Source organism: Xenopus laevis, chromosome 9_10L (assembly GCF_017654675.1).
Source record: "Xenopus laevis strain J_2021 chromosome 9_10L, Xenopus_laevis_v10.1, whole genome shotgun sequence".
NCBI lineage: Eukaryota > Metazoa > Chordata > Amphibia > Anura > Pipidae > Xenopus > Xenopus laevis.
Genome location: NC_054387.1, coordinates 56,247,484 through 56,258,041, shown reverse-complemented (window position 1 = coordinate 56,258,041; position 10,558 = coordinate 56,247,484). Strand labels below are relative to the sequence as shown.

Below are 10,558 nucleotides of genomic sequence, written 5' to 3'. Positions count from 1 at the left end.
GTCTTCCGGGTTACATAAAGGGGCGGAGTCAGAGTGACTAACCAATAAAACGATATGGAGGGGGAAAGAAATAGACTGTGACTAGTGGGAGGGTAAAGTGAGCGGATACTTCGATGAATAGGAGTGTTAGAGAGAAAGAGACTGAGACTAGTGAGAGCATAGATAAAGGAACAGTAACACCAAAAAAAAAGCATTTTAAGCTAATTAGAATATAATGTACTGTTGCACTGCACTGGTAAATGTTATGTGTTTGCTTCAGAAAGACTACTATAGTATATATCTACAGGCTGTTGTGTAGCCATGGGGGCAGCCATTTAGGCTGAAAAAGGAGAAAAGACACAGGTTACTTAGCAGATAACAGATAAGCTCTGTAATACAATGCAATTGGATTTTGCACAATGCATCTGTTATTAGGGTTGCCACCTTTTAAAAAAATCTCTACCGGCTGGTGGAGGGGGAAGCAATAAAAGGGCGGGCCCTGGCTGCAAAGGGGCGGGCCGCGACAATTAAGGGGGTGGATCCATGGCGCGTAATTGGCTGGGCCGGTCGTGACATCAAAGGGGTCTGGGCCACCGCGCGCATTTGGTCTCAAGCCAGCAGCAAAAAGGTTTTTTTTTACTAGGCTGGGTGCAGGCCAGGTGGCAACACTATCTGTTATCTGCTATGTAGCCTGAGCTTTGAATGGCTGCCCCATGGCTATAGGTCAGCTTTTTAATAAATTATAGTTGTGTCTCTGAAGAATACACACCAGTTTTACCATTGCAGGGCACCAATACATTATATTTTAATTACGTTAAAGCACTTTCGTTTTTTGGTGTTACTGTTCCTTTAATACATAGATCAAGGGACCAAAATATACTGCAGCTCAAAGACATTCAGCTAGGGTTGCCACCTGTCCGGTTTTGAACCGGACAGCCCGGTATTTTGAAGGGCTGCCCGGTTCAATGCTTCCTGCCCGGTTTAACAAATAAGGAAAACCGGGCGGGATTAGCTTGATTGACGCCGCGATCGGCCAATCGGCGATCGCGACGTCACAGCTCCGCCCCGTGACGTCACGGGAACGCCCACTGACGTCACGAGAACGCCCACTGACGTCACGGGACCACCCCCTGTCCGGCTGGAGCCACAGGGAAAGGTGGCAACCCTACATTCAGCCATTGTAATGGTTAAATTTGTATAGCAGGCCTGACTCAGTATAGTCTACCTGCAGATTCATGCCACTTTTAAGGTCAGTAGTGTTTTGTCCATCAAGGACAGAGTGAAGCTGTTTCAGATTACCCCTTCATTGTTGTTCCATTGGTGTAAAATCTCCAGAATGGAGTCTTATCAGTACTGTGTATGGTTTTATTGTTTTATGGTTGTGGGGACTAATTGGGAAGTGAAACTCCCTACAAGGTTGTCACGTAAGGCTCCCACAACACAATGTTTTTCTTTCTGCCTTTGTAATAAAGTGTTGTGTGAAAGGGTATAAAATACCACCCCATGTTCTTTGTTCTGTATTCTGCCTCTTGCACTTACAGAATCCACACATCTTGTGCCAATAAATCTCAGCTTTCTACCTTAAAGGAGACATTTGTAATTAAAATAAAGAGGAAAAAATGTAAGCATCTTGTATTTCCTGTAATCATACACAATGTGTGTGCTACTAATTTGATTTAATATTACATTATTATATATATAATATTATGATAACACTTAGTGAACACGCATTACAGTATAAGGTTCCTTTTAGTGATGTGTGGGTCAGGAAAAACCCACACCCAAACCTAACCCGCAAAACCATAACCCATCCCAACCCACAAAATGTTGCCATTGTAGGACCCACACCCACGTCACCTGGTTCTATACACTACTGTTCTCTCCTCTGGTTCCAAGACAGAATCTTTGGGAGCAATTGAAGAGTGTACTTCCCCAGTCTGATCTCAACCATAACCCGCAATGGTTGGTAAATTTTCAACCCGAACCCGCCCAGCTGGTTATCAATCTATGGATCACTAGTTCCTTGATATAATTAACACACTTAAATGAAAGTGAAAGCTCCAATCCAACGTGGGTGCTAAATGTTAGGGCATGCCCAAGGATTGTTTGTTTTCTCTGTTGCCTTATGCGCTGATCCACTTTTTTTTGTAAACATTTTTGTACAGTTAAGAGACTGAAAAAGGACAGGCAAGAGTCAACAAAACTAAAGGACCAACTTTTTTTCTCATATATGTTTTTTAATTGTTTTAAAACCTGGGGCACTTTAAATGAGCGATCCTCTTCCTTCGTTTTTCCCTTGTGCCAGACTTTAACAAAAGAAGCACATGCGTTGGCCACTGGATTTTGAACAAGGGAGGAAGAGGATCACTCACCTGCAAGGTGTTTAAGGTGTTGTCTTGGCAACCTTCGTGATCATATTCAATTGGACCAGCTCATTCTGAAGGCTGCTCTATTGGGGTCAAGATCTTCACATGTCACACATAACTATGGGAGTTGATAGGAACATATTTTTTTTACAGAGATGGCAGAGGATTCTATTACACATGCAATAGCCCGAGACCATCGTTTGCAGAGAAGAAAAAGGAAGGAGGGCTGTTTAACTACAGGTAGTTGATTCTATTTGCAGAAATGGGGACCTTGCAGGAAAACTAATGGGTCGTTGAGTACACAGCACACTGCTAGAATGTGTCTCTTGTTAAATTTGCTCTCTGCATTTATTTCATCTCTGCTAACTGTGATACACAACGTTAGTGTTCATTTTTCACTTTCTCAACTTGTCACATTGTATTAATTATCAGTTCTCCCTGTAGTCTTGTAACTTGTACATTTAATCATACCTCCCAACATGTAAAATCCAAAGCTGCATCCAGGGCGCCGAACGCTGGCAAAGTTGTGCTAGCGTTACTGCGGCAAGCAAAGCGAAGTTGCGCTAGCATTGGCTAATTTGCATATGGCGGGAAGTTAAAGTCGAATGGACATATATGTTGCAGCAAAAACATTACACTACACAAGCCCAGGGAACCTTAATAAAATAAACTAGAGTTGTTATATTGCCCTACACATGAGCCCAGTGTATAGTTTATGTTCCATCTTTTAGGAAATGTAGGAGGGAAGCTGGCTACCCCAGAAAAAATTTACGATCTTTTGCAGCCTATCACCCTGAAAAATGAAAAGTCGCCATCTTTTTTTGGGACAACTATTTTTTGAGGAAGTCCTATCTACTCTATTGCACTTCACCTGGTCTGAGGTGGCAAAGGCAAGTCTGGCACAAGAGGTAACGTTCAGTAAAATCCTAAATTCATCTTCCCCTGGTGTAAGAGCGCAAAGTACTGATAGAGTCTCCTTACGCCAGAGACCGTTAGTAAATCGGCTAAGTACCGAAAATTCGCCAGCGTTAGTCACTTCGCCCTTTAGTAAATTTCCCCCGTGTCTCAACCACATGAGTGCAGACAGTGATACAGGGACAACACTACAACTTTTTAATTTTCTCTAAAATCACGAATGCCATGTAATTTATTAAAACATCTGAATATAAAAGCACAAAAAAATTGTGAACCATGTGCTAAAAATTAAGAAAATTTCGAAAACCTCTAAAAATCTGAATGGCTAAAAAATGTCCAACATGATCAGCGGTTCTGCCATTGATTTCTGTGGGACCTCGACTGCTTTTACTTTGTGAAGCTTTGTACTACAGTTTTTCATGGTTTTTACACCTAATGACCCCCATTTGAAAGCTGGAAAGAGTCAGAAGAAGAATGTGAATAATTCAAAAACGAAAAAATAAATAATGAAGACCAATTGGAAAGTTGCTTAGAATTGGCTATTCTATAGAATACTAAAAGTTAACCTAAAGGTGAACCAGCCTTTTAAAGAACAAAATGCAAAGTATATTTATCCATTGTCTGCTTGGGGGACATAGGAGAGAAAGAGATTTAAAGGAGAGTACACTAAATCTCCTTTTCACCGGGAGCAAGAGTCAGATCTAATGGCCACCTCTCAACATCACTCAAACTCTATAGGGGCACTTGACAGGAATGTCCATTGTCACCATTCCTCTTTGCTTTGGCAGTGGAGCCTTTGGCAATACTCATACACCAGGCAAATAACATCACAGGACTCCGCTTGGGGAGAGTAGAAGAACGCATCTCACTCTATGCGGACGATATACTGCTATACCTGGACAACCCAGGAAATTCCCTACAGGAGGTCCTGAGCATAGTAGACCAATTTGGATGGTTTTCAGGGCTCAAGATTAATTGGGAGAAATCGAGCATATTTCCCATTGATACTAACATTAATTTCCTCCCACCCCTGGCTTGGGTGGACCCATTCAAATACCTTGGCATCATGATACACCGAAACCTAGACACTTTCATACCATCTAATCTTGAGCCAATACTCACCACTATGAAAGATAAACTAAAAGTGTGGTCCAACCTTCAATATCAATCTGGGGCAGGATCAATCTCCTAAAAATGATCTTCCTCCCTAATTTCCTCTATGTTTTCCACTATTCCCCAGTCCCCATCCCCTACCTTCTTCACCACCATTGACACAGCCTTTCTCTGGATAAACCAGCCCCCCAGGTTTGCTAAAACCAAACTAAGGGCCCCAGACTGTGAGGGGGGGGGGCTGGATCTCCCACATTGGTACCTTTACTCACTGGCAGCCCAGATTTACTATATACACTGGTGGCTCAACCCAGACCCATATAACCCAAACTTCCCACTCCAGGCCACATTAACAAGCTCAACAGAGTCACTCACACACATTCATTTCTGCAAACTGCCTGATTTACGCACAAACCACCCAGCTATAATCACCCCCTACAAATCATGGGTGGCAGCACTTAAAGTTTGCAATATTACACAACCTCTTTTCTTGCCACATTAACCCCTATGGGGAAACTCCTTCCTCCCACATTTGCAACACATAGCAGAGTACAGAATCTGGCCGTAATGGGGTCTACGCACACTTGGGGACCATCTTCAAAGAAGGAAGGATATGGCCCAGTAATGAAATCAAACTATTCCAGCTGAGACAGGCTACTAATACCCAATTTCAGGGGAACACCACAACTCTTACAGTCACTAAGATAGAATCAGCCCTTAGAGCCACCTCCTCCAGGAGACTCATCACCACGCTATACTCGCTCCTCGTAGCCACTATTAAACCTCCATTCCATCAATCATCCAGCAAATATGGCCTGGATTAGAGACATCCCAGAGCTGGAAGACGATGAGTGGGAAGAAGCAACTGACAGAGCATATGACTACTTGGTTTCAACTAGAGACAGATTGATTCAATTCAAAATCCTACACAGACTTCACTTAACCCCAACTAGATTGTTTCATATGAGTAAACGCGATTCACCCAGGAACTCAGAAAGTGTATAATGTACTGTGACTGCTATACTAAATACAGAACCATGAATGTTTTGTTGTTTTGTTGTTTGTTTGTTTGTTATAAAATGCAAAATAAAAACCTTTAAAAAAGAAAATCTCCTTTTCACTACTCATATATTCAGTGTTGGTATAGTGTCTAGTGTATAATTTATTATCTAGTAAATGTGATGAGATACTCAGGATATGCCTGGATATCGTTAAATATGACAAACATTGAAGGTTGGTTCAAGTTATCCGTTACACTGTCATACAGATCCGTTGGGTTTGCTTGGTTCTTAGGTGGAGGAGCGATCATGTCTTTCTGCCCAGTAGTGAAGGTGCCAGTGAGGACCCGCGCCAGGTACATGTGTTTATGGCCACTTGTGTCAGGCTTGGAGTAGGTGTCATCAGCAGAGTAATTGGCATCAACAGCAAAGTAAGTCCCATTCCCAATTATAGACGCTGTATAGAGAAAGGAGAAATAAAATATGAGTTTGCTGTTCCTGATAGATGGAATTTGTCTCATCGTCTCTATATGGTATGAATCCCTCCCTGTTTAGGGAAGCATGTAATTCAATGTGTCCTGTTACATACCCTAACCTTTTAGATTGTAAGCTCTTGTGAGTAGGGCCCTTTGATAATATTTTTACTCTGTAATACTTGTTAAATTATTGTAAGACTCCCTGTTTGAAAATATTTATGTAAAGCACTGTGTAAGTTGCTTGCACTATATAAATTGATATATGATGATGACAATGATAAAAGAACAGGTATTTATTAATAATATATTGCATTGTATTTGGTAAGTAGTGCCCCCCAACAAGTACTAAACTTTGCATCAACCAACCAATCCCTCTCACCGTTCTTCCCGGCATAGCTGCGGTTGAAGCCATTATTGTTGACATTATTTATTGTGCTGGGATCAGTCCCATGAAACAGCTGCTTCTCGTTGTTGGTGGAACCGTTCTTGGTGTCAATACTCTGCTTTTTAATCGTGTAGTTCTGCCATAGGTACTGGTTCTGTACCCTCTGAATCTGTAGGGGAAATAATTATGAAATGCCAGAATACTGTGCATGTCAAAATTAAATCGACATTTCTCTTTTTGGAGTGAAATGACCTGCTTTATAATGTGACAATCTTGGATTTTAAATGTGTAAAAAAGTTAAGTGGTGGGAGGGGACAAAAAGAGGAGGTTGATTCCATTGCATATTCCCTCGATAGGGAAGTTAAATCATGTGGTGAGTGTGGCATAACTGTAACAGTACCTGTGCGGCGGGGTCGTCCACTGCGTCGTCAGCGGGGACGCCCGGCGCATGGTCCATGAGTCGGCACTGGCGCCGGCGCCATCTTGGATTCTAGGGCGCGCGTGGCGCGCCTGAGCGCCTCTTAAAGGCAGAGGCACGTTGGCGCATTTGCGGCAGCAGGTTTTTAACGCCCGTTTGGCGCGAAATTTGAACCTATATAAGGCCCATTCTGTCTCCCAGCCAGTGCCCGTGCTAGAACTTTGTTTCTAAGTGGTTTCTGAGCCTAGTGCATCTGTTCCTGTTATTCTGTATTCTGATTATCCGTGTTTGAAACTGCCTGTATCCTGACTATTCTGAACTCTGTATCCTGACCCTTGCCTGCTTACGACAACTCTTCCTGCTTAACCCCTTGATTGACAACCCGGTTTGACCCTTGCCTGCCTGACGATTCTGATATCCGCCTGCCTCGACCCTGCATGTTTGACCATCCTTCTGCCTAATCCTTTCTACCGTGACCTTCGGCCCAAAAAGACTTTGCTAACAGCCGTGCCCCTTCGCCAGCTAGAACATCTCGACTTGCACCCCTCGTTAAGTCCAGGTGGCACCCAAGTAAGCTGAGGGCTCCTCCCGAAGCCCAACGGTGGTCACACTACTGGTGAAGCCGAGCTGAGACCAGGGTGCTTGGCATTTGTTCTGGTATCGGGTGCCGGCCGTGACAATAACTCACTATATGCGGTTATGTTTTCTGATGCCCCCTAAGCTTAACAACAGCCCACACACTGAGCATGTGCAGTGCCGCTGACACAGAAAAGATGGCATAACAAGATCAGAAGAGGACGAGCTGCTGGGGGCAACTCTGAAAACTTGGAGCATTACTGTTATAGGGCTGATAATCCTCTTGGCTGGTACAGTAAGTAATATACAGTATATATTTAAGTATATAAGTAATATACAGTATATATTTTCAATATATAAAATGCAGTATTACTTGCCACATTCATTTTTAGCCTTTAGTTCTCATTTAATATTAAAATTTGTTTGGAGAGAAACCTATACAGAAATAGTTGATATTATGTCATGGGTACAGTCCTTACCGTAATGATCTTCATCTGACAGGTCTGTGCAAACATCCCCTGGACACTGTTATATTCTTGGTCACCGGATTTCAAAGGCAAAATTTTCAGCTGTTCTGTATCCATCGGATCCCAGTTGCCAGGTAAACTAGTAGACAGACCTAAAAAGAAAATCAGTTTAACTCTGAATTGCAAGGCAACACTTTCCTGACAACATATGGCAGAAAACTGAGGTTTAAAGACTTAGGGGCAAATTCACTAAGATGCGAAGTTGCGCCAGGCGCAACTTCGCCGCACTTCACCAGGCGAAGTTTCGCCAGGGCTCCGCAAATTCACTAAAATCCGAAGTTGCGCACAGGGGTAGCGTAAGGTTGCGAAGTTGCGCTAGCATTGATTCGCTATATAAAGCGAAGTTGCGCTAGAGAAGGCTAATACGGCGCGAAATTCAAATTTCAATGGAGGAACACGTATCTGCACTACAAATGCCTACAAAACCTTCAAATCAGCAAATAAAAATTTTTATTTTGCCCTACACATGTGCCCACTGCCTAGGTAAGTTGCCATGAGTCAGGAAATGTAGGGGGGAGGAAGGGGAGCCCCAAAAATTTTTCGATCTTTTTCAGCCTATCACCCATCATGTAGAAAACACGCCAGCGTTTTTGGGACTTAGAAGGAAGTCTAGCGTAAAAGGTAGCGTTCAGTACACTGCGCAAGTTAGTGAATTTGCGTAGTTTCGTCGCTAGCGAAGATTCGCCTGGCGTACGGTTGCGAAGTAACACTAGCGAAACTACGCCAGCGTTCGTTAGTGAATTTGCGCAGTAGCGAAAATGCCAAACGCTAGCGAATTAACGCTAGCGTTCGGCGCTTCGCGCCTTAGTGAATTTGCCCCTTAGATTGAAATAAAGGACAATATGGTATCTCTCTGACTATCTTTCAGACTATGAACAGTTTAAGGGGACTGTTCTTCTACTACAAGGTTTGGCACAACATCCTTGGGACCCACCATTTTCCAACAATTATTTTATTTCCCAAGGATATGTTACTTAATAGTAAATTAACCAATAATTTATACTTTCATTTTCCCTTATATTGCCTATACATTATATTTTAAAAAGTAACTCTAAATAAAAAAAAAGTAATACTTAGCAACATATAAATAAATAGAAAAATTATTGAAAAATTCAAAGTTAGACACATTCACCTACTTCATCTATTTATAAATACCCTTAATATTTAAATATTTCAATATTTTCAGACATATTATTATGCCTTAATCGTGCTTATATTATAAAACTTTTTTTTCTATCCAAAATTACTATAGACAACCCCCAGAATGACATACATTTCTCCCTGCATTCAGATTTCTTTCTTTCTCTATTATAGCCAGTTCAACTGCAGCTGTTTTAGATACTTCCCTATCTAGCATAAAGCTCCTCCCCTTTTGCTTTTTGAGCATTCTTTCTCTCTCAGACAATTTAGACTACAAATAGGTGCCTACTGTGCATGCCTGACTGATTTCAATTGGAGCAGAGGCAGTGAGCATATCCAGTAGGCACCTCTTTGAGGTCTTCATAGTCAGAGAGAGAAGAAGAGTTAGGAAAGCAAAAGGGGACAGGGCTTTACTCTAAACAAGGAAGTAACTAAAGGAGCTGCATTTGAACTGGCTCTATGAAATAAAAAAGAAAGGCTTACTTTAAAAGACAAGTTCTATGGAAATCTCATAACATTTTTTTTACCATATAAGAAAAATCAAGAATAAAACCCCCAGAAAAAGTCTTCCTGAATTTATTGTTTCAGCAGAGTCATTAGTTCTTATCAAAGCAATGGGAATTCAGCAATATTTTTTAAATAATGTAATTTTCTTTCCAAAACCAATAAGATTCAATTATCCTTTCAGTGTTTTGTATACAGATAAAACTATTTTCCAAAAAATATTTAAAAAACAAAACAGTTTTAGAGTGTTAGTTTATCAGTGGGTCTGCCTTTGTATTTGCTAATCTTATCCCCTATTAAAAATAATCAAGTGAGACGAACATTAAGAAGAGGTTTGCAGTGCGTGTAAATGTAGCATAAGGTGACCATGAGTTACATGACAATGATATAAATGGAAAAGCAAAGGACTCACCACTTTTAGATACTCTTTCTATCCCAACACTCTTTCCTTTACTATCTAATGCAAATTTCCGCTCCATGTTAACTGTGTATTTAACTCCGCTGACATCAACAGTGAGACTTTGTGTGCCCTCATTCTGGGCCTTTTCTAGATCCAGATTGGACATTTTGTCAAAGGAAACAAACCTAGTGCCATCATGGTATCTCCATTCCACCAGATTACTATAGAACTCAGCCTCCCGCTCCCTTGTTTTCCTGTAATTAACATTTTTTATAATAGTGTGGATTTCTTTGGATATATCAAAAACATCTCTTGTGAGACCTGATACTTTGATATCAGAGCCTGGAGGTTCAATAGAAATGGACACTTGAGATTTCTTTTGAAGCTCAGTTAATTTCTTCAGCTCCTGCTCTTCAAACTCTAGGATCCAGGCATCAGAGATAATGTCCTCATGTTGCTCCTTCAACAAAAGCCTTTCTAGCCAAGAAGATGCCTTCATCACTTTATGTTTATCTTCTCCACAAAGATGGAAAATAGCTGGTTCAATGTTTTGTTTCGGAATATAAAACTTTGGCTTCTGTGGTTCTTCTTTCTTTGCAGTAAAATAGTTGAAAAAGGCTGTTTGATGGACAAAAAAACATAATCTGTAGGCACACAAGGTACAACATTGCTCATGTGAATTCACACAAACTGTGTATTGACATAATGTATTGCTATGCAATGTGTAGTTAGTGTAAATATAAAATAATCTTCAGTACCCTTGC

The 10,558-nt window shown here is 41.3% G+C and overlaps 1 protein-coding gene across 1 annotated transcript in view; it reads right to left on the bottom strand.

The window, feature by feature from the left end:
* Positions 1 to 3,781: 3,781 nt before the first annotated feature.
* LOC108701244 (protein mono-ADP-ribosyltransferase PARP14) overlaps positions 3,782 to 10,558 on the bottom strand; it is a 33,864-nt gene continuing 27,087 nt past the window's right edge. Inside the window, exons 14-17 of the mRNA XM_018235607.2 lie at positions 9,807 to 10,412; positions 7,703 to 7,842; positions 6,224 to 6,398; positions 3,782 to 5,825 (exon numbers count right to left, since the gene is read on the bottom strand). Coding sequence (XP_018091096.1) covers positions 5,536 to 5,825; positions 6,224 to 6,398; positions 7,703 to 7,842; positions 9,807 to 10,412 — 1,211 coding nt within the window. The 3' untranslated portion in view covers positions 3,782 to 5,535. The remainder of the gene's footprint in view (positions 5,826 to 6,223; positions 6,399 to 7,702; positions 7,843 to 9,806; positions 10,413 to 10,558) is intronic.